Here is a 25,093-nt window from a genome sequence, read left to right as displayed (position 1 = left end):
TCCTAATCCATGATATATAAAAATAAAAATAAAAAGCAAAAAAAGTTGAATAAAATAATTATATATATATATTTATAAATCTTGTCTTGAGATGCGTATTTGTCTACGAGATAATATCTAAGGGTCATAAAGTGCACTCTTATAGAAATTGTCATGAGGGTGATCTCGTTATAGCATGATTCTTTACATGAAATGTTCTAAGAAAATTTGTGTAAAATGAGCTTTTCTTAACAATTATTTATCTGTGAGTACAAAGTATGTTTCTGCAGTTGAAAGAACATGTGCGATTTAAAACACAATATGTTATTTTTTATAACTCGGAGCTTGAATATCTATATCATCTACTGATTCATCGTGCTTACTCCTTACATGGTTGGAACTACTATCTATCCAATCACAAGCTTTACAAGGTTAACTTTGATTCTTTGATTCATCAAGATGGAGCTTGGTCCCTACGAAAAAAGGGAAAATATAAGGAGCTTTAACAAAAATAAATTGTTGGATGATTTGGAGACAAAGGAATGGAAGACCGTTGTCTAATAAAAGAAGGAGACATACATAAGAGCCGATCAACAAAATTAATAGTGAAATATATTTAGATTAATTTTCTTTTAATAATTTTTCTCCCACTGAAAAACTGTAATTGAGGAATGATTTGATCTCTTTTGATGTTGTATATGTTTTTCTTATATTTCTTTGCAATAAAATACAACCTAGAAATAGATAAATAACAAACTAACGACTAATTCAATCATATTGTTATTAGTTTAATGAAAAAATTTCAGGTTTATAAGATTACATTAAGTGTATAATAATAGAAAAATATAGTTATTTACATATCGTGGTCCGAATGTCCAAACTACATTTAATCTATTATGTTTTTTAGACAAGCACATCTAGAAAGCCAAATGCGTCAATACACTTACAGTCCGTTCGGTTGGGAGAATTGAAAAACTAAAAATTCAATTATGGTGTAATCCAATTCTTGGAATTGAATTCCAAGGAATGCAATTCAAATCCTAAAAAATTCATGTTCGGTTGAGGTAATCCAATTATCTTTGTTTTTACCCTGGAATCCAATTACATTGCACTATTGGACCAATGCAATGGAATACTACTATTTTGGAGGGAATTGGATTTTTAGGAATCAAAATTCTTAATTATAAAAAGTTCATTTGCACTATTCGGTTCAAGAAATTGGGTGCATTCCTTAGGACTCCAATTACTTGAAACCAACGTGTTGTTAGGGAACAAAACCTAAATCCTAAACATGTTGTCTTTGAAATCAATCTCTCATTAAAACATATACAAGGAAAAATTTCTCAAACCAAACTCACTCAATGTAACCAATGACTTTGCAAATCACGGAATTTGGCTTCTCCCACTTGTTTATACATATTTATTTTTTTAAGGTTTCTTAAGTAGTGAACAAACATCATTACGATTAGGCTAATCATATGTGACTAGTTTAAAATCACAAAGAAACCAATATCGAGATAAGAAAAGCAACGAGAGATGAGCAAGTTGGGATCTATCCTTAGAGGAAACAACGCTTTAGGCCAAATAATTAGCGCTTAATTAAGAGAATCTGGAAGGGAGCTACAAGGAAGACATTTTCTTTCACCAAACCAAAGTCCAAGCATCAATTGGCAGAGGCAAACCATCTTACAAGATCTTTTGAGATCATATAAAAATTAGTTAACAATAAATGTAGTAGGTTTCGTTTTTATTAATAATACTAGTAATATCGCACGCGCGTTGCGCCTACCTGCCGCTTGAAAAGGCGATCTGGCACCCAAAAATGATGTGAAAACGCACGCACAATGTGCCTGCTTCTCCGGCCAAAAGCGGTAAGCACATGTGATGCTGACAATCTTGACCTGGTTTAAGCCAGTGATCACATTAAGCATCCAACTGGGAGAAAACAGTGCCCTATGTCGAGATGGTATGGTAAAACAGACAGTTTAGTAAAGATGCATTTGCAACTGTGCCTGCCACTTGAATCGGCAACGACATCAAAGTTGAATTGAAAATACAGTGCTTACATTTTCTAAAATAATGAAGGAAATTTGGTAACTACAAATATAGTGCTTACTTAAAATGCAATTCTCCGTCAGTTTTAGGTTGATGTTTCTTGCCTCTTTCAATCAGTGTACCTGCTAATGCTAGATGCCGAAGTTGTTTTATGATCCTAAGGCTCCGGCAAATGTTGTCACACCTTATTGTTATAACCACTTGAACTGCACGGGAGGTACTCCATCACCTGCTTATATGAGCAATAGCATAAGCATAATTCGCTGTAACTTCACTAATAATAATAAATTCATATTTAAGTGTACTTCGTCATTTTTGAGACAATACCAGTTAAAAATAAGCTCCACGTACATCTTTTATCAGTTAGTAATTAATATCCAACATTGCAGTAGTAGTCAAGACTCATGTCAAGAGCAACATTTGTTCGCTGGTCATTGACACCCAACTTCGCCTTATATTCAGTGTTCTTGCACTTAAAGGTACCTCTTTTTTGTATTCTAAATTTGTTCGGTGTTGTTTTTCCGCTTATACATCAAATGTTTTTATCTAGCTATGTTCTTCTTAGACGATACTGAAAGAGGTACATTTTGTATACGTATAAGCAAAGGTGATCATTGCCGCGCAATGATACATGAAATTCGTATAGCTGAATGTATCCGGTTGTAAAGAAAATGACTGAATTGTTAAAAAAACGACTGCATTACCTTGAGAGTTATTCCTGCACCTCGTTCATGTTCCCTGAATTGTGTTCCCACCACATTTTCTTTTCTTCGTACGATAAGCATTCAAACTTTTTTGTAGATAAGCTTCATTTTCATATTCAGTCATCGAATAGTAAGCATTTCGACGTCTTTGTAGATTTGCTTCCTTTTCATTAAACTGGAATCCAATTGGTACTGTGAATCTATTTAATCCAAAAATCTTGGACTTCGACGTGTCTTAAAATCCAAAACATTGCCTTCAATTGTCACCTGTAAACAGTAAATCAAAGGGAAAAGTGAATCCATGTGTTTTTAAGAAATTCAAAAGAGAGTTTGAACTAAAGATTATGATAATACACTATATGAGGTGTATACACAATTTCAATCACTGGCAAATACACAATCCTAATATCCATATTGATTATGATGTTTTAAACCCATTAAGATCTAAATTGAAACTACACTATCAGATGTAACTCTCAATTACTTATTTCCCAGGTGGCTTTTTCCCCTGCAAATAAATTCCAAGTACCTCCTGTAAGTGTCACCTACTCATTTTAAGTTCTTCCCTAGACCATAGTATTGAATTACCGTGGAAAGAATTTCAGTACCTATAATTAGTCTTTTCATTTCACATACACAATCAGCTAAATACTAAGCTGTTCACTTCACATCGAATTTATTATCATAAAATTTCTCCTAAAATTCCAAAACTTAGAAATAACATTCTAGGTTTAAAATCCAAACCAGATCGAACTTAACTGATACAAATTCAATAAAATCAATAATTAACTAAATCGGATTAGCTCAAACGAAAAAGAAAAACTCGAGTACGAAATATAGGGTTTTGATTAAAACTTACAGTAATGACTTACCAAAAATTGAAACTAAGGAATCCGAAATTGAAACTAATAAGCTTATGAAATTATCTTAAGGTTGTTTATCACTTACCGGTGATCAACGAAATCGAACCATCGGCGAAGCAACTTGATAGTTAAGTGAGTAGGTTTGAAATCAAACAAATTCCCATTATTGAGTGGCTTCCCAGAAAGAGTTGATGAAAATCTGACAAAATCGGAGTTGAGTACGAACCCAAATGTTAGAATCGCATCCTATTATGCTCCCAATTTCGATTTCGAAGGGTGAGCTTAGGGATTTTTCTCGTCCAGGAGGGAGGTGAAGTTCGTCGATTTGGTAATGTTAGATTAGGAAGAGAACAGCACGGAAGGGAAAAGAACAAAGCAAAATGTCGTGAAGGTCCTTACTGATTCTGTTAAGCTAAGATTTTATACCGGGGTACTGTAGTAATTTTAGGATCCATGTAAAATCAAACACCCGGTCGAAAAGTACCCCTTTTCTTTATTACAGTAGTGAAAAGTACACCCGCGCGTGCGATATTACATGTAAAATTCTTAATTATAAAAAGTTCATTTGCACCGTTCGGTTTAAGGAATTGGGTGCATTCTCTAAGATTCCAATTACTTCAAATGAACGTCCTGTTAGGGAACAAAACTTAAATCCTAAACATATTGTCTTTGAAATCAATCTCTTATTAAAACATATACAAGGAAAAATTTCTCAAACCAAACTCACTCAATGTAACCAATGACTTTGCAAATCACAGGATTTGGCTTCTGCCACTTGTCTATACATATTTATCTTTTTAAGGTTTCTTAAATAGCGAACAAACATCATTACGATTAGGCTAATCATATGTGACTAGTTTAAAATCACAAAGAAACCAATATCGAGATAAGAAAAGCAACGAGAGATGAGCAAGTTGGGATCTATCCTTAGAGGAAACAACGCGTTAGGCCAAAATAATTAGCGCATAATTAAGTGAATTTGAAAGGGAGCTACAAGGAAGACATTTTTTTCACCGAACCAAAGTCCAAGCATCAATTGGCAGAGGCAAACCATCTTACAAGATCTTTTGAGATCATATAAAAATTAGTTAACAATAAATGTAGTAGGTTTCGTTTTTGTTAATAATATAATAAAACACACATGGTGATTTTTGCTTTGGCATCATAACCAACTGGACACTATTATGCGTTTTTTTGTTTTGTTTTTTTGCAATTTCTCGTCCCTTTCTAACTAGACATCTTGGTTATAGAGAAGGAACTACAATACATTCCACAAGTTATCGAGCTTTACTCCATTACAGTACCTTCATTGTTAAAAAAACACACTATAAGAAAAACATTTGGTTTTGTTGTTATTAATTATAAATCAAGCGTATATCATTTTTCGATGTAATAATATGCATATAAAATTCACACTTATAAATTTTTTGGCGGAAGTGATGGAATTTTTTTTATAGAAGCTATTTTAAGTTTTTGTTTTCCGCTGCATCGTTTTTGAGGAAAAACATATACTCAAGACTGTATTGATTTAATTTGATGATGATTTTGTTTTTGGATACTTACCTAGACATTGTTTTATTACTTAATCTAAACTAATGGAAAAAATTAAAATTTTCATGCACCAATACACTATTGCTCGTCCTATTCATGGATGTATTCAAACAAATTATATAAAATTGTCAGAAATGAATCAATATGGATGTCCCACCGAAAGATCTTTAACAAAATAAATTATTCCTAAAGGATAATATCCGAAATATTGTGATGGAGTATTCGTTCTATGTTCGAATATTCAAAACCTTCATATCCTCATCCATGTCTCTTCAATAGGAGCAATCTTATGCACCAAAAAAAATAACTTGGAAGTGCCTATTTTTTATTTTATTTTTAGAAGTTGTATGTAAATACTAATTCTTGTGTATGCACAAACCTAAAATATCTTTAGTATGAAAACACCTATTTTAAGAAGGAAAGGTATAAGATTAACCTATTTTAGGGGGATTAATTTGTTAGTTAATTACGGTTGAGAGCTCCAAACGAATTTCTCGTGAATATGAACCACTCTTTCATTTTCCTCCACTTTCTCTCTCCACTTTCTCTCTCATTCCAATTTCATTTACTAACTTTTCTTCTCTCCTTGTTGCGTTTTTCCGATCCAATCTCGATCGGTCTTAGTTGCTAGTATACTCATTGTTCATCGTCCTACCTAAATCATTTACCTTAATTTCTTTTGTCAGAATCAAATTCAATTATTTTTTCTTTTTATATATAATTGGTATTGGTTCTGCAGGGAAAAGGAAATCAATAAAAGGTAATGGTTTTTCATTTTGGCGAAAGTCTAATTAACTTAACTATCAAGTTTTAAGGATAAAATCTCTTACATAGTTGTAATAATTTAAACATATGTTATTTTTTATGAACAAATTTTTTATAATTTAAATTTGTGGTTCAATCTTGACATTAATTTATGGAGAATCGAAGATTCTGCTTAAAATGATTTTTGAGCATTGATAGATATGAGCAACTAATCATATTCTAGAAGAAGAATTGTTTTTTTTCTTTGCTCAAAAGCGCGATAAACAACAACAATGTTGTGTTGTGGAGGTGTAGAAGAGGAAGTTGGGGGTCCACCTGTTAATCAATATACCGCTCCACCAAGGAATCAATTTGGTACTGTAATTTTTTCAATATTATTATCCATATATATATATATATATATATATATATATATATATATATATATATATATATATATATATATATATGATAATCTTGTTTATTTAATGCTAAAAAGGACAAGAATTAAAACTAGTATCGATGAATTTTAGGGAGTCAAAGAGAAGAGCCAAGAACTTCCCATGCTGCCAGGAGCGGTGCACCTGCCAAGGTTTTACCTATTGAAACACCAGCCTTATCCTTAGATGAGTTGAATAAATTGACTGGTAATTTTGGATCAAAGACACTAGTTGGTGAAGGGTCTTATGGTCGAGTTTTTCGTGCAACCTTAAGTTCTGGTCAGGTTGCAGCTATTAAAAAAATAGATAATAGCTCTTCACAAGAACCTGATTCTGACTTCGCAGCTCAGGTAAGTTTTTAATGGAAAATTACTTTTTCCTAGTTTCAAAACAGACATTGAGCTTAAGATATATTTCATTATATGACGTATTAGTGGTTTACTTTTATCATGGTGATGATCCAGTTATCAATTGTCTCAAGACTGAAGCATGAACATTTCGTTGAGTTACTTGGATATTGTTTGGATGCAAATAACCGAATCTTGGCTTATCAATTTGCAACTATGGGTTCTTTACATGATGTTTTACACGGTATTATCTCCTAAGTGGGATTTCAGTTTTTGGCCTTCACAATATTGCAATTGGATTACATGTCTTAGCTTTAATGTCTCGATTTGTTCCGGGGATTGTAGGAAGAAAAGGGGTGCAGGGAGCAGAACCTGGTCCGATTCTAAGTTGGAACCAGCGAGTGAAAATTGCATTTGGGGCCGCAAAAGGCCTTGAGTACCTACATGAAAAAGTTCAACCTTCTATTGTCCATAGGGATGTTAGATCAAGTAATGTCCTATTGTTTGATGATTTTCTTGCAAAAATGGCCGATTTCAATTTGACAAACCAATCATCAGATACGGCTGCTCGTCTACACTCAACTCGTGTGCTAGGAACATTTGGGTATCATGCTCCAGAGTATGACTTTTTCATTTTATTCATTTTTTTTCACTTTCAGTGGCATTCTTCAAATTTTCATTTTATTCTTGGACTATTTTTACCGAACTAGTGAGCTTACTTTGTTGTTATGTTTCAGGTATGCCATGACAGGCCAATTGACTCTAAAAAGTGATGTATACAGTTTTGGTGTTGTTCTTCTTGAGTTATTGACAGGGAGAAAGCCAGTAGATCACACCATGCCTAAAGGACAACAAAGTCTTGTTACTTGGGTATATATTGCACTAGTCTCGTGACTCTCGAAATTCAGTCTTCTTTTTCACTTTCTCTATCTCTAATTTTATTTTCAAAAAATACAGGCAACACCTAGACTGAGTGAGGATAAAGTTAAGCAGTGTATCGATCCAAAGTTAAACAATGATTACCCTCCAAAGGCTATAGCAAAGGTCATTTGTGAATATTCAATATTATATTTATTATACTTTTTAAAAAGAATGAGATGAAAAAATTACTAACATGTTTGGATATTGACTCTTTTTAAAGGTGTATGCGCATATTTAAGCTATTTTTGGAGTTATTGTCTTCCTGTCTGTCTATTTGTAGTTTTGTTTTAGAGTTTGATAACATTGGTTGTATATTTTATTTTACTTCCAGATGGCAGCAGTCGCAGCATTATGTGTTCAGTATGAATCAGATTTTAGGCCTAATATGACCATCGTCGTGAAGGCAATCCAACCGCTTCTAAACTCAAAACCAGGAGGACCAGATTCTCGTTAGTAATCCTATAGATCAGTGTTTTGTTTCTATATAGCTGTTGTATACCACTTAACTGAATCTTGTATCAAATTTTTTTCTTAAATACTGATCCATTTGTATTTTAAAATATAGACAGAATTCATGAAATAATATTGCATTGTGAGGATACTCTCTCCTTCAGTTACTCTCTCCATATAATTTTTAAGTGATTTTAGGGGACTTTCGAAAAAAAACAAGTGATACTATTTCATACATTATGAGTAAGAGCAAGGTAAGTTTACGTTAATATAAATATGTTTAGAGATAAAAACTCTTTTAGAAGCAAGACATTTATATTCTTTATTAGAGGTAGTGCAACCAATAAAATACAAACATTACTCGGTGATTCTAGCTTGTTTGACGTGTGAGGTATGAGCAATAGAAAACATGCACATCCAAATACTTTTAGCTCGTAGTAGATTGGATTAGATTGAAATAACTTCTCAACATAAGTAGAGATAAAAATAGAGATTATTGGTAATCCGTTCATTAACAAAAAAAAATTGGTTATTTTAAAAGCCTCAATCCAGAAAAAAATTAAAAAGCGAACCGGTCGAATTGATAAAGTTTTCTTAATCCCATTATGTGTTCATGTTTTGACTCAACTGCTCAATTATGTTCGAGAGTGTGAGCTCAATAGAACGAATACTATTGAAAGTAGTAAGAGAAATACTCAATCTAGATCATAATAATTCTAGATTGATCGACAAATATCCCTTTGAAATCCCGTGAGAAAATCTAATAGTTGAAAGTTGAAAGCTGGGATCACAATCCATGATATTCAATGATGTAATATTTATATATTTGTCTAAAAAAATCATTCACAGGCTTTTCCACGCTAAGTGCAGAATGACTTGCTTATAAACTGGCCACAACCATCATACAAGATAACCTTGATTTTCATACCAAAAACATCAACTGAATTTTTAATTTAACATATATAGTTTTAAATTTAGTTTTCAAAATACTCCGGAACCGAGGACGGTTCCAATTTAAGGTGGTGATATTGTAATACCCCGATATTCGGTAGTGGTTATCCGAATGGAATATAAGTAATGGTTTGTCCTTTCCTAACACTGTGGCATTTTCAGTATATTTGGCTCCATAGTTGGTGGAAAACTCTGCAGTTAAGCGTGCTTGGGAGGGAGTAATCCAGGAATAGGTGACCTTCTGGGAAGTTGTTACTGGATTTCCGCAGAGATGCCCGTTGAAAACCCCACATTGCCGGATAACCACATTGGCTAAGTGGGGACAATATCGATGGAGCGGCCCATTACAAATGGTATCAGAGCCTATGAGAGTTCACCTGCCGAGGGTGGGAAGGTACACAGGACGGGGATGCTACAGGTACTTGTCACATGAAGGGAAGGGAACGTCGAATATCTGGGCTTGAATATATTCCGGAGACGAGGGAGACTCCAATTTAAGTGGTGGTATAGTAATACCCCGATATTCGGCAGTGGTTGGCCGAATGGAATATAAGTAATGGTTTGTCCTTTCCTAACGCCGAGGCCTTTTCAGCAAAATTGGCTCCAGAGTTGGTGGAAAACTCTGCAGTTAAGCGTGTTTGGGAGGGAGTAATCCAGGGATGGGTGATATTCCGGGAAGTGTTGTTGGATTGCCAAGAGATGCCTATTGAAAACCGCACACTGCCGGATAACCATAGTGGCTAAGTGGGACAGTATCGATGGAGGGTCGGGCCATTACATCTAACATATTCAGAAAAATCATGAATTATATTGTATTATAATAATGACTAATGATGCTCGAATCGAACTCCACAAGTTCATATGCAACAACTGCAAAGGTTTATTCAATCGAGCCAGAGACGAAGACAACCAAAAAGAAATTTGTGACATGTGAAAAGATAACAATGACATTCATTGCAAATTAATGACCTAGTGAATGACAAACACATTATAAAAGAGTACTGAGAATAATTACGTCCACGTACTTGATAAAAAATACATGGAGAAATTGTGGCGCTATAAAGAGTTTGAGAATTTAGTGAAAAATCAGCATCCAATAAATATATAGAGTTCATTTAAACTAGTCGTTAGAATATTATCCCCCAAGATGATTGATCCTTCACAAAGATATTATTAGAGGTAAAGTCTTATTGCAACTATCGCGACAAGTAGATTTATGAGCTGAAAAACAGGAATCATTTTGTATTTTATATTGATATTAATCCAACAGTTGTGGTCTCAAAAGACGAGCAAAAAGTGAAGTTCTTAAAGGAAATATATCATGCTTGAAAGGTTGGAAAGATATACATTCCAAAGGTGTATTTATAATCTGTCGTGTCTAGTAGCTTGGATTGGGCCAATAAAGGATTCATATAAGGACCAAGGATATAGTTTCAATTGTATCCCATAAAAGTTTTAAAAAACAAGTTCATCTTTTTAAAAAAGAGAAAGTATATTGTTAGCTTTAGAATGTATGAATCTTAAACAATGTTCCTCTACTAATTATGAAAATTGTTTCAATGGGATTGAATGGTATAAATAGGTAAGTATTTCATACTATACTTCGAAATCTATTAATAATAGGCTCAAAAAATAATAAATTATGTGTAAATACGATACTTTAGCGGAGACCGAGCGAAACGTGTAGTGAGTTACTAAATCAATCGTTTACGACTATTTTGACGAGCATTTATGATAAACACTCAACATAATTCTCCCGACGATCTAATTCACCTAGATTATATTTTTCTTTCCTTATATAGAATTTTATCCAGGAAGTCAACTAGGTTCTAAAAAATCTCACATGAAGTATTAACAATTTCCAAATATTATCTATAAAATAAAACTACTAAATCTCATAGAAAGTATTAACATTAACCATTCTCTCTCATACATTTTATTATTTTTACACTTTTCATGCCAATGATTGGCTTTTATCCTCTGCATGGATGCACAAGCTAACAAAACCTAAAATAAAACACAGTAATGACAGATTAGGGTTCACAATACTAGACAACTTATATTTATTTTAGGTATGTGTTATTGGGAGTAATAAAGAAATGCATCGATTTTGGTCCCCATGGATGCCTGTGGGACAACGAAAGCTTCATAATGAGATGTTGTGATTGGTTTTTCGTAAATCTTACTCTCTCCATTCCTAAATAAATGACTTAGTTCAAGGTTGCACAATTTTTAAGGCAAAAAGGAGATGGGAATATTTTTAAGTATTTTTTACAATTATACTCTTATAAATAATAACTAGTAAATTTAGAAATGATTTATCTCTCAAACTATACGATGGATATTGGTAAACTTTATACCATTGAAAATGATTTTAAAATACCTACATAAGGAATATAAACATGGCTATCAAATTATACATATTTCTTATACTAACAATAATAATTAAAATTGTAGTTTTAGAAATATTCCCCTGTTTAATAATATAGGTCATCTATTTAGGGATGAAGGGAATATTCATGTTTTCATTGGCTAATAATACATCACTTGACATAGAAATAGGTTGAACGGTGTTGATGTGGTGGTGTAGGTGGTGACAAAGGTGGTCATAATTATTGGTGAGTAATGGGATCAATGGCAGTGGTTTGTGTGTAACTCCATGCTTCTATAGCTCGAATAATGGTACATTGTTGATGGTGCAGTTGATTATTTCTAATGTTTAGTATAAATTCGATAACATTATCAAGGATATGGAAATTAAACAGATAACAAACACCAAAAATCCAGTCATCATATAATCAAATATATTATATGTTTGGTTACGGAATTTAGAAGGGGAAAAAATTCGTGGTATTTGGGGATTTGGGGAATTACAATTTCTTTGGTTGTTTGGTTACCAAATCCCGGATCCACATTTTTTCGAATTTATAATTTCTCCTAATGAATTCTACCCTACTTCTTAAGATTTTACTGAAAAAGTTTAAACAGACTTATATGTCTACTTTTTTAAACACAAAAGTCCCTGTAAACTTAAATATTTTATTTTAGGGCGGTGACTGAATATAACCCACACATTTTTTAAATATAACATTTTTCTAAAATTATTTTTACCATTTTTATGTGGGTACAAACCGCCCCCTCGTCTTATATTTTATCAACTTTCTTTCGCTTTTTTTACTATCATCTCCTTCTCTATGCCATTAACCCCAACCCACAATTGTTCCTGTTTAATTCATCTTTTTCTAAACCACATGTTTGATTTTAGTTCTTTCCTTCTTTTCTTTTTAATGAAATCAGTTTTAGCTCCTATATTTCCTTTACAAATTACTGACACTTTTTCGTCCAGAACACTAATAAGTTCTCAATTAAATCGCTTCCTTCAACATTATAAAAAAATTAGTTTTTTGTTTTGTATTTTACCTAAATATGCATTGTCAAATTAAACATCGGCTCATCCTAAAGACTATCCTAATTCAAGATGAGACTACTAATTATAGGATGTTGCTAATAAAAATATGATTATACGAGTTCTATTTAGAATATAAAAATAAGAAAACCTAATGAGGATTTAGTTGCATAAAAAAAACCGGTAAAGAAAAATATGGAAGATGACGGTGGGTTTTCTCTACCCACATAGAGATAGTCAACAAATATTTTGATTTTGAAGTTATGTTGTATTTAACTTTTATATGTGCTATATTTAGTAACCACCTAATTTAAACTATGTACCTTTTATTACCTGGCACATTCGTTTGGAACCATAATCTCCTTAATGTAGTCAATATCGGATTTCGTTTTGTCTGGGTCGGGACCGATACACTGGTATAACTTTTCATCGAGAGATCTCGGTTTCAAATTTTGTACCTATATAATTATTATATCTAAAAGTTTTTCACATATAACACCTATTAAGATATAAAATTAGTACTCATTTTTGTAAAATACTACAACACAAACTCAGGGAATCACTAAAAACTCGATATTTGTATGAAACAGATAATACCCACATACAAAATCAGAAAAGTTGTTGATTTTGATATAAATTTTCAGAATTGCAAGCTCAAACCTAAGCGAATTGCTATCATACTATCGATTATTGAACATGAAACAATGATTACATGCAAACATGGAAATTGGAACATTGAGATGTTAAATCGAGATGAAACCCAAATATCATGAGCAACAATTGAAAACTCAAGAATAAGGAAAATAATTTTTAATTTTAATTTTGTTTAGTCCCGCCTCGGTCATCTCAGCTAACTCGTCTCGGTCCATCTCGGCCGAGATTATCGGCCAAATACCGTATCGTCTATATAGCATGTCTTGCCTCGGGTTAGTGTTGAAACCGTATTATCGACGATATTCGGCCATCTCGGATGAGATTGACTACATTTAATCTCATTTACTTTAATTATTATTGTTATGAAAGATGCCCTACAGGATTTTATTAACCAATAAGAAGTTTTTTTATTATTATTTCAAAAAAAAGCAAAACAAGTCAATAATTACAAGGTGGCGCGTTCGTAACGTAGCACCAAGTTATTATTATTAATATATTTTTTTATTGGATAAATAATATTATTACAAGAAACAAGTCGGAAGCATAACAAGCTAAGCATCAACATCGTACTACCACGTTAACTTAAGGGTACATTAATTATATACCCCTAATTTTGACACCCAACAAATATACCCTTATACAACAATAAATATACCTCTATCATTTACAAACCTTATTCATTTAAAATTAGATTAATTTAATGCCCTCACTCATATAATATGATTCCTTTATTTCAAAATACAACAAATTTCTTTCTCTACCACTTCACGGCCGCCACCACCACCATTAGCACCACCATATATTCACCACCACCACCGACATCAAACTACCGATCCACCATCGTAACACCATCGAATAACCGCCGCCACCACCACTCCACCATCGGAAACACCACCACCACCGCTAGAACACCACTGCCGCCGTCAGTCCTCCGTCGCCGCTGCCTATTGTGTCAACAACCAAAGTTGATCCCCAGACAAAAATCAGAAAAAAAATGGTGTCAACAACCGAAGTTGATCCCTAGAATATGGCGTCAACAACCGAAGTTGATCACCAAAACAAAAATCAGAAAATAAAAAAATAATAATGATAATAATAATATAGTGTCAATAACCGAGGTTGATCACAAAAACAAGAATAAGAAGAAAAAAAAGGATAATGATAATATGGTGTCAACAACCGAAGTTGATCTCATAGTATGGTGTCAACAACCGAAATTTTTAAAGTATTGCTTGGCCGAACTCGCAAGCGTTGCTATCTCAAGCTTGTTTGTCAAGTTTAGTTGCCAAAATTATAAGTCTTGATTTCTAGTCTACTTATAGCTAAAAGTTTAGTTTCCAAAACTAATAGTCTTGGGATATGTGTGTTTGCGTTCGTGAACTATGATTGTCCCATACATGGTCAAATGTTAAGTCTTTCGTATATCGATATGCAAGTATTGATAAAAGACTGAATGAACTTTTGACAAACAAAAGTCAAACATTTTATGTCATTATGCAAGTATTGATGGAAGATAGGATGAACTTTTGTTTACAAAGATTAAGTCTATTATATGTCATTGTGCAAATAGTGATGAAAGATAGAGTGAATCTTTGTTTATTCCGCAGTATTGATCTTCCCTGATCCATATTTTATGTATATACTGTGCGGCTCCGTAAGTTCTCTTATATTGAGCATTTCTGATTAAATTAATCATGAGTTCTCTTGTGGTTAATTTAATTGAGTATTTTGGATACAAATTCATATTCTTATGAGATTTATTGTTGTCCAAAGAAATCCTTCTTTTCTTGTGAAAGTAAGGTCGCTCTTGTTGTTCTTTCGGGAATGACATTTTATGGGGGAGAGTTCTTAATTGAACTTGTGCTTAATTGCCAAATCTTTGTGGGGAGTGCGGTTGTGGAATATTATAGGGGTTATGTTGTATCTTTATAAAATCCTTGATGAATGCATTTAGTTTCGGCTATATGATTGCATCTAAAAAGTTGATATGTGCTTTCTTTTGGTCATGAAGTTTCTCGATGGAAATTTCATTAGGATCCCACTAGTTTTCGTACATTTTCCAATTTTATTGACAAAAAGGGGGAGAATTAATGTGTAGTTCACACTACAAATACATATGGTTTTCGGATTATTATGTAAGGGGGAGTGGTTTCCATGTGAGATGGAGTATTGACTAAGGGGGAGTGATACATATCACCATAGTATTGTTGTCGAAGTTGTGATACAATTGAACTTTGATGCTGTGTAACAATACTATGACATTGTATAGCAATGATTGAGAGCTTTTGTTTTCTCATTGTTATGGCTACGGATTTTCAACAACGATGATGTTGAACTTACAACCTTTGGAATCATTGGAGTACTTGGAAGTGACGAAAATTTCGAGTAATGTTGAAGAACCAAGGAGATCATGCATGTGGAAGAGAAGCTGCAAAGTTTATTTATTTTGTATTCCATATGTATTAATAGTTTTGTCACTAAAATTGACAAAGGGGGAGATTGTTAGACCATTGCTCGGTCGAACTCGCAAGCGTTGCTATCTCAAGCTTGTTTGTCAAGTTTAGTTGCCAAAACTATAAGTCTTGATTTCTAGTCTACTTATAGCTAAGTCTCGGACTAGGATAGAAATTGTAGTTGAGCTCTAGACTCCACGTCGTTCATCATACAAAGACGAAGAACTACTCAAGGAACTTGTGGAACTTCATCGACTAAAAGGTATGTGGAGACTTGAACTTATTTATCACTCAAAAGTCTATCTATTCTATCTCCTATCTTGCTATGTAGACTTTGATTATACACATTTGCTATTTCGAACCGAGTTTATCTCGCTTATCTATTTCTCGAAATATGTGTTTGTAAGCTTTCGCTTTGGCCAAGTTCATCTTGACGAGTGACGAAAGTCATGTTGATTGTTTCAATCTTTTGAAAATCGCTTTGATGAAAAATAGTATGTGAATAACCAATATATAACATCCTCTAAGAATGTTTCAATGATTGAAATGAGAGTTTATAATATGTAACCATCTTTGGATATAAGCATATAGTGTGTTCGCACATTAGTGTATAAGTCCCAAACCGGGAACCAAATGTATGCATACTTGTTTGTGTACTAAATGGTTGATGGACACTGGGTGGCGGAAGTTCACGACCATGAATATATGCTAAGTTTTGAAATAAAAACCAACTCAATCTGGTTATCTAAGTATGTGTACCCGTACGCATACTGGCGGAAACTTCACGTCCGTGAATTTCTGCTGAGTTTGAAAACCAAAACAAACTCAAATTCGGTTACTTAAGTACGCATACCCGTACGCATACTTAAGTGTGTTACTTTCTAAAATTGGTTTGTTCATTAACTAAAACATTTATATATTAAGGAATGCAATTTGCAAACTGTAGTTATAATGTTCATGAATCGATTCGAGTGAATCAAAACCGATTTTGCTTCGATTGTGTCTTGTATACTTCTATAAGATCTAAGCAATTGAACAACTCTCTAACTAGTTCTCTTGAATCGTTTGAACTAGTTATGGTGAAGATGAATATGGTTGATATGAAAGTGCTCATATGACTAACCATTTGGTTAACTACTGTTGAACCAATTAGGTGTACACGTTTAGGTACGGTTACACAAACCTAAATAAACGTGCATTTCATTTGTGTATAACAAGCTAAGATTCGATCTAATGGTTGAAATATATTAGCTTGAATCTAATCAGGTTTTCATCTAACGGTGAATATTGAATGCTTTGTTACCAAGGTAGCATTGATTGCAAACCCTGATTTGAAGACTATATAAAGGAGAACTCTAGCAACTGGGAAACATAATCCACGCACCTCCTGTGTGATACTAGTTGTATAAGATAGAGTCGATTCTCCTTTAACCTTAGGTTTCTATCGAGACCCTGTAGGTTAACGACTTGAAGACTTCATTGGAATTGTGAAGCCAGACCCAACTATTTTCTCTGTAGTTGCGTGATCTGATATTGTTGTTTCTATCGTATTGAGTACAATTTTCAAATTGGATCGAGATTAATTTCTCCGATAGGCAAGATAGAAAAGTAGTCACAAACATCTTCGTCTCATCGTTTGTGATTCCGCAATATCTTGTTTCGCTAGTCGATTAAGATTATTGTGAGGTTATTGATAATTCTAGGCTGTTCTTCGGGAATATAATTCTGGCTTATCGATTGGTTCCTGTTCACCTTGATTTATCAAAAGACAGAACAAAACTCGCAGGTATTTCTGTGGGAGACAAATTTATCTATTCATGTAGACTTTTCTGTGTGATACAGATTTGTTTGTTAAAGTCTTCGACTTTGGTCCGTAGCAACTCTTAGTTGTGGGTGAGATCAGCTAAGGAAATCAAGTACTTAGTATCCTGCTGGGATCAGAGACGTAAGGAGCGCAACTGTACCTTGGATCAGTGTGAGATTCATTGGGGTTCAACTACAGTCCAAACCGAAGTTAATTTGTAGTAGGCTAGTGTCTGTAGCGACTTAATACAGTGTGTGTTCAATCTGGACTAGGTCCCGGGGTTTTTCTGTATTTGTGGTTTCCTCGTTAACAAAACTTCTGGTGTCTGTGTAATTTCTTTTCTGCATTATATTTTGTTATATAATTGAAATATCACAGGTTGTGCGTTGAATCGATCAATTGGTAAATCCAAATTTTGGTTGTTGATTGAAATTGATTGATACTTGAACATTGGTCTTTGGTACCATTCAAGTTAATTTCTCTTGTATTCAATTAGAATCGCAGATTTCTATTTGCTTGAGTAAATATTGAATTAAGAAATTGAGAAATTAAAATATAACTCCTTGATATACTTTGTATTAAGATCGAGTCTGACTGTCTAGTTGATTCTCTTAAAAGTATATTGGAGTTAGTCCATACAGATTGCTAAGAGAAATATTGGGTGAGGTTGTTAGACCCCCCACTTTTTCAATTGGTATCAGAGAAGGCAAACACGTTTAAAGACCTTATAAGTCTGTGTTTGTAGCGATATGACTCTATGGACATAAATTCTATCTCCATAAACGTACCACCAGTCTTCGATGGCTCAAACTACTTATGGTAGAAAACCGTTATGCGTGCTTTAATTCAAGCTCGTGATTTTCAAACATGGGTACGTGTTTTTAAAGGCTATGATCCTCCGGTTAATACAGAAGGCAATGTATCTATACCTAAGGATATTGGTAGATATAGTACAGAAGATATCCTTGTTGCAAAGAAAAATTCTGACGTCTTAAATGCTATCATACATGCCATTACACCAGACCTTCAGCATCATGTGACTACGTGCACAAAGTCTAAAGAATCCTAGGATATTTTAGAAACCGTATTTTGAAGGGAATACGTGTGAAAAAGAAGCTAGGCTTCAAAACCTAAATTCTGATTGGGAAAACCTTCGTATGGCAGATGAAGATTCATTTGATGAGTTTAATCACAAAGTGTCTGAAATTGTTAATGCATCTTTTTCATTGGTAAGACTATTTCTGAAAAGGACATTGTGATGAAGATTCTCAGATCCTTGCCATACATATACGATTCTAAGAAGCATGCCATCGTTGAAGGAAATAATCTCGCAACGCTGTCCAGAAATACTCTGGTTGGGAATTTAAAGATCTTTGATCATGAGCATACATCCAAATCTGGGAAGGATGTTTCTTTCAAAACACAAAAGAACACTAAATTACTTGATAAAAGTAAAAGTGTTTGCATCTCTGAAGATGATCTTTCTGAGAATGATACATCAGATGAAGATCTTGACAAGTCAGTCTCGTTGGTCACAAGACAATTTAGGGATCTTCTTTTGGAGAGAAGTAAACGGTTCTCCAGATATAAATCCAGGTCATAAGTTAAGCCCCATAATCGTGTTCCTCCTAAAAAAAGGGATAATGATGAGACTGATGACGAAGATATGCCTCAGTGCTTCAAGTGTAAAGGTTTTGGTCATTTTGCAAATGAGTGTCCAAATCGAAAGAAATACACTAGGAACAAAGGTCTTGCTGCAACTCTTGATGAAATGTCTGACAACTATGATTCTAATGAAGACAAAAAATCAAGTGTTGTACTTATGTGTGAAAATATTGATTTTGATAATTGTAGCAATACATACATCAATCTTGATATTCTTTCAGAAGAGAACTCAACCAATCTGGAAGAAAAAAATTGACCTTTCCGTTGGAAACTCCCTGTCTAATTTTTCAGGTTCTACTGTGTGTCTAGTATCTTGCACATCTTGGATACCTGAATCTTATTCCAGTTGACATGCTCATATTGTTCACTCAAGGGTCATGAACTATCAAAGTGTTACATGTACAAACACAAATTGAGACATGTCAACAAACTTCAACGAAGAGAAAATCGATTAGCAAACAAACTTAAACTTGTTCAAAAGACCGCAAAGGTATGTAAGATTTTATCTTCGTCAAAGAAGTTAGTTTTCAAAAATAAGACAAGACCATTCGAAAGAAAGTTATGGTCTAAAAACTATGAGAAATAGGGTTCTATGAATACCGATCAAAAAGGATGTGATGAACAGATTATTGTTCATCCCAACACAACTTAAATTATGTTAGTTAGTGCATCTTGTCTCATGTGCCTGATTAAAAGAGACAAGATTCTGCACATCTCGGACTTTTGAAATAGAAAAATGGTTTTAAATTTGTTTTCTTTTCTTTTTGAGCTTTGTCTGTTTTTGCAAGATTGGAATTTTTCCGTATCTAATTGATATTGGAAAGGTCTTCCCTGGTTAATCAATAAGAGAGGGCTAAAATTGATAATTCAACCTTTTATAGGGTATGAGCTGTGTGTACGTGAATCCTTTGAAGTGTATAAAGGTTCTGTAACCCTACATTCCTTTTTCCTTCCCTGAAACTCTTTTTTAACTTAAGACTGCTTGTTGAAGTGTGATTTCCTCTCACAAATCCATACACTTATGGATACTCCAAGCATCATGTCTTATGATGGAAAAGATGTTAATATGATTGTTAAGCCATCAATCATGAAGGGAAAAGAAAGATCTCTGTTACCTCCAACTTTGAAAATAAAAAGAAGGAATCTGAGGAAGCCAAAAGTTGTTCCTTCAAAATCTCAGAAGTTTTATGATGTTCTTGAAGAGTTGAAGGAGACGAGAAAGGAGATTCAACAAATAAAGGCTCGTGTCTTGAAATTCAGAAGGCCCTGGTTCGACATCTTCAACCTAGAAGGTTTGTTGGAATTGACTCCTTTCTTCACGAACCATATGTTCCCATGGTTGTTGACAACAAGGAATTCAGGGACGATAAAGAATTCCTCAGAGGTCTCAATTTCTAGGAAATCTTCTTATGAGAATTTTATTCTTGTGTTTTTATGAAGAATAACTAGAGTTTGGAATAGCCATTATTGTGATTACACATAGCTATGTCCAACGATTTTCATCTTCATTGTTTCTAGATTTATTTGTTTAAATTGTAAAGTTTATTTGGAAGATGATTTTGCAGTATTAATCTTTATGATTTTATATATTGCAAATTGTTATGGGATATGTATGTTTACGTCCGTGAACTATGATTGTCCCATACATGGTCAAAAGTTAAGTCTGTCGTATGTCGATATGCAAGTACCGATAAAAGACTGAATGAACTTTTCACAAACAAAAGTTAAGCCTTTTATGTCATTATGCAAGTATTGATGGAAGAAAGGATGAACCTTTGTTTACAAATATTAAGTCTATTATATGTCATTGTGCAAATAATGGTGAAAGATAGAGTGAATCTTTGTTTATTCCGCAGTATTGATCTTCCCCGATCCATATTTTATGTATATATTGTGCGGATCCGTAAGTTCTCTTATGTTGATCATTTCCGATTAAATTAATCATGGGTCCTCTTGTGGTTAATTTAATTGAGTATTTTGGATACAAATTCATATTCTTATGAGATTTATTGTTGTCCAAAGAAATCCTTCTTTTCTTCTGAAAGTAAGGTCACTCTTGTTGTTCTTTCGGGAATGACATTTTATGGGGGAGAGTTCTTAATTGAACTTGTGCTTAATTGCCAAATCTTTGTGGGGAGTGCGGCTGTGGAATATTATAGGGATTATCTTGTATCTTTATAAACTCCTTGATGAATGCATTTAGTTTCGGCTATATGATTGCATCTAAAAAGTTGATATGTGTTTTCTTTTGGTCATGAAGTGTCTCTATGGAAATTTCAGTAGGATCGCACTAGTTTTCGCACCTTTGCCAATTTTATTGACAAAAAGGGGGAGAATAAATGTGTAGTTCACACTACAAATACATATGATTTTCGGATCATTATGTAAGGGGGAGTGATTTCCATGTGAGATGGAGTATTGACTAAGGGGGAGTGATACATATCACCATAGTATTGTTGTCGAAGTTGTGATACAATTGAACTTTGATATTGTGTAATGACACTAGGACACTGTGTCACAATGATTGAGAGTTTTTGTTTTCTCATTGTTATGGTTGCGGATCTTCAACAATGATGATGCTGCATTGAATATCTTTGGAATCATTGGAGTACTTGGAAGTGATGAAGATTTCGAGTAGTGTTAAAGAACCAAGGAGATCATGCATGTGGAAGAGAAGCTGGAAAGTTTATTTATTTTGTATTCCATATGTATTGATAGTTTTGTCACTAAAATTGACAAAGGGGGAAATTGTTAGAGCATTGCTAAGTCTCGGACTATGATAGAAAGTGTAGTTGAGCTCTATACTCCACGTCGTTCATCATACAAAGACGAAGAACTACTCAAGAAACTGGTGGAACTTCATCAACTAAAAGGTATGTGGAGACTTGAACTTATCAATCACTCAAAAGTCTATCTACTTTATCTCCTATCTTGAGACAAAAGTCGTATTGCTATATACACTTCGATTATACACATTTGTTATTTCGAGCCGAGTCTATCTCGCTTATCTATTTCTCGAAATATGTGTTGGTAAGCTTTCGCTTTGGCCAAGTTCATCTTTACGAGTGACGAAAGTCATGTTCATTGTTTCAATCTTTTGAAATCGTTTTGATGATAAATAGTGTGTGAATAGCCTCTATATAACATCCTCTAAGAATGTTCCAATGATTGAAACGAGATTTAGAATATGTAACCATCTTTGGATACAAGCATATAGTGTGTTCGCACATTAGTGTATAAGTCCAAAACCGGGAACCAAATGTATGCATACTTGTGTTTGTACTAAATGGTTGATGGAGACTGGCTAAGTATACGTACCCGTACGCATACTGGAGGAAATTCACGACCGTGAATTTCTGCTAAGTTTGGAAATCAAAACCAACTCAATCCGGTTACCTAAGTATGCGTACCCGTACGCATACTGGCAGAAAGTTCATGTCCGTGAATTTCTGCTGAGTTTGAAAACCAAAACAAACTCAAATCTGGTTACTTAAGTACGCATACCCGTGCACATACTTAAGTGTGTTACTTTCTAAAATTGGTTTGTTCATGAACTAAAACATTTATATATTAAGGAATGCAATTTGCAAACCGTGGCTATAATGTTCATGAATCAATTCGAGTGAATCAAAACCGATTTTGCTTCGGTTGTGTCTTGTATACTTCTATAAGATCTAAGCAATTGGACGACTCTCTAACTATTTCTTTTGATTCATATGAACTAGTTATGGTGAAGATGAATATGGTTGATATGAAAGTGATCATATGGCTAACCATTTGGTTAACTACTGTTGAACCAATTAGGTGTACACGTATAGGTACGGTTACACAAACCTAAATGAACGTGCATTTCATTTGTGTATAACAAGCTAGGATTCGATCTAACGGTTGAAAGATATTAGCTTGAATCTAATCAGGTTTTCATCTAACGATAAATATTGAATGCTTTGTTACCAAGGTAACATTATTTGCAAATCCTGATTTGAAGACTATATAAAGGAGAACTCTAGCAACTGGGAAACCTAATCGCCACACCACCTGTGTGATACTAGTTATATAAGATAGAGTCAATTCTCCTTTAACCCTAGGTTTCTATCGAGACTTTGTAGGTTAACGACTTGAAGACTTCATTGGGATTGTGAAGCCAGACCCAACTATTTTCTCTGTAGTTGCGTGATTTAATCTTGCTGTTTCTATCGTATTGAGTACAATTGTAAAATTGGCTCGAGATTAATTTCACTGATAGGAAAGATAGAAAAGTAGCCACAAACATCTTCGTCTCGTCGTTTGTGATTCTGCAATCTCTTGTTTCGCTAGTCGATTAAGATTATTGTGAGGTGATTGATAATTCTAGGCTGTTCTTCGGGAATTTAAGTCCAGGTTATCGATTGGTTGATGTTCACCTTGATTTATCAAAAGACGGAACAAAATTCGTAGATATTTCTGTGGGAGACAGATTTATCTGTTCCTGTAGACTTTTCTGTGTGATACAGATTTGTTTATTAAAGTCTTCGACTTTGGGTCGTAGAAACTCTTAGTTGTGGGTGAGATCAACTAAGGAAATCAAGTGCGTAGTATCCTGCTGGGATCAGAGACGTAAGGAGCGTAACTATACCTTGGATCAATGTGAGATTGATTGGGGTTCAACTACAGTCCAGACTGAAGTTAGTTTGTAGTAGACTAGTGTATGTAGCGGCTTAATACAGTGTGTGTTCAATCTGGACTAGGTCCCGGGGTTTTTCTGCATTTGCGGTTTCCTCGTTAACAAAACTTCTGGTGTATGTGTTATTTATTTTCCGCATTATATTTTTTTTATATAATTGAAATATCACAGGTTGTGCGTTGAATCGATCAATTGGTAAATTCAACCTTTGGTTGTTGATTGAAATTGATTGATACTTGAACATTGGTCTTTGGTACCTGAAAAAGCGGGGGTCTAACAACACCACCCAATATTTCGCTTAGCAATCTGTATGGACTAACTCCGAAATAATTTGCTAAAGAATCAACTAGACAGTCATACTCAATCTAGATAAAAGTATCTCAAGGAGTTAATATCTCTCTCTTGATTTGATTTTTACTCAAGCTAAAATCAATAGCGAGTCTTTATCAAATACAAGGAATAACTTGGACGGTACCAAAGACCAATGTCCAAGGATCAATCAGTATCAATCAACAACCAAAGGTTGGATTTCCTATTGATGATCACGAACTCACAACCTGTATTATTTCAATTATATAAAATATAATGCGTAAAAGAAATAACACAGACACCAGAAGTTTTGTTAACGAGGAAACCGCAAATGCAGAAAAACCCCGGGACCTAGTCCAGATTGAATACACACTGTATTAAGCCGCTATAGACACTAGCCTACTCCAAGCTAACTTCGGACTTGACTATAGTTGAACCCCAATCAGTCTCCCACCGATCCAAGGTGCAGTTGTACTCCTATGCCTCTTATCCCAGCAGGATATTGCACACTTGATTCCCTTAGATGATCTCACCCACAACCAAGAGTTGCTGCAACACAAAATCGCAGACTTGATAATAAACAAATTTGTCTCTCACAGAAAAGTCTATCAAAGTATAAATTTGTCTCCCACAGATAAACCCTAGGTTTTGTTCCGTCTTAAGATATGAAATCAAGGTGAACAGGAACCAATTGATAATCCAGTCTTACATTCCCGAAGAACAGCCTAGATTAGTCAATCACCTCTCTACAATCCTTCCTGACTACACAGGCGGTTTGTCGAGGAATCACAAACAGTGAGATGAAGATGTTTGTGAATTCTTTATCTTGCCTATCGGAGAACTCTCACGATCTCAAGCCAATCAAAGATTGTACTCGTACGATAGAAGATGCAAGATCAAATCACACAACTACGATAAAAGTAGTATTGGTCTGGCTTCACAATCCCAATGAAGTCTTTAAGTCGTTAACCTGGTTTTAGAGAAGAAACCAAAGGTTAAAGGAGAATCGACTCTAGCGAGCGCACTAGTATCACACAGACGTGTGGGGATTAGTTTTGCACAATGCTAGATGTTTAATTTATATAGCCTTCAAATCAGGGTTTTGTCTTAGTTACAAAGCAATCCATATTCACC

General features: G+C 34.1%; 1 protein-coding gene and 1 long non-coding RNA gene across 4 annotated transcripts; one reads left to right on the top strand and one right to left on the bottom strand.

Annotated features, from left to right (window-relative positions):
* Nucleotides 1–1,600: 1,600 nt before the first annotated feature.
* LOC113334454 lies at nucleotides 1,601–3,956 on the bottom strand. 3 transcript variants are annotated; one of them, XR_003352815.1, is made up of 4 exons: nucleotides 3,687–3,956; nucleotides 2,739–3,005; nucleotides 2,096–2,263; nucleotides 1,601–1,932 (listed from the first exon to the last, which is right to left on the bottom strand). It is a non-coding gene; the product is annotated as an uncharacterized LOC113334454 (long non-coding RNA). The 3 variants fall into 3 exon arrangements; XR_003352818.1 differs by having other exon boundaries at nucleotides 1,601–1,880; XR_003352811.1 differs by having other exon boundaries at nucleotides 1,601–2,263.
* A 1,788-nt stretch (nucleotides 3,957–5,744) lies between these two features.
* Nucleotides 5,745–8,217, top strand: LOC113309481 (probable protein kinase At2g41970). Its single transcript, XM_026557904.1, has 7 exons — nucleotides 5,745–6,271; nucleotides 6,430–6,686; nucleotides 6,801–6,927; nucleotides 7,029–7,302; nucleotides 7,421–7,553; nucleotides 7,641–7,727; nucleotides 7,936–8,217. The coding sequence occupies exons 1-7, from the start codon at nucleotides 6,190–6,192 to the stop codon at nucleotides 8,056–8,058; spliced, it is 1,083 nt and encodes a 360-aa protein (XP_026413689.1). The 5' UTR covers nucleotides 5,745–6,189; the 3' UTR covers nucleotides 8,059–8,217.
* The last annotated feature ends 16,876 nt before the right edge of the window (nucleotides 8,218–25,093 follow it).

Source organism: Papaver somniferum, chromosome 1 (genome assembly GCF_003573695.1).
Source record: "Papaver somniferum cultivar HN1 chromosome 1, ASM357369v1, whole genome shotgun sequence".
Lineage (NCBI taxonomy): Eukaryota > Viridiplantae > Streptophyta > Magnoliopsida > Ranunculales > Papaveraceae > Papaver > Papaver somniferum.
Note: the sequence above shows the minus strand (reverse complement) of the source record. Positions and strands in the feature narration are given on the sequence as shown.

What these genes read in the sequence shown, in the direction of transcription:
- LOC113309481 (XM_026557904.1), top strand. Translation starts at nt 6,190, where the DNA reads ATGTTGTGTTGTGGAGGTGTAGAAGAGGAAGTTGGGGGTCCACCTGTT. An exon ending in TCCACCAAGGAATCAATTTG is followed by an intron (nt 6,272 to 6,429) that starts GTACTGTAATTT and finishes GATGAATTTTAG; the next exon opens with GGAGTCAAAGAGAAGAGCCA. An exon ending in ATTCTGACTTCGCAGCTCAG is followed by an intron (nt 6,687 to 6,800) that starts GTAAGTTTTTAA and finishes GTGATGATCCAG; the next exon opens with TTATCAATTGTCTCAAGACT.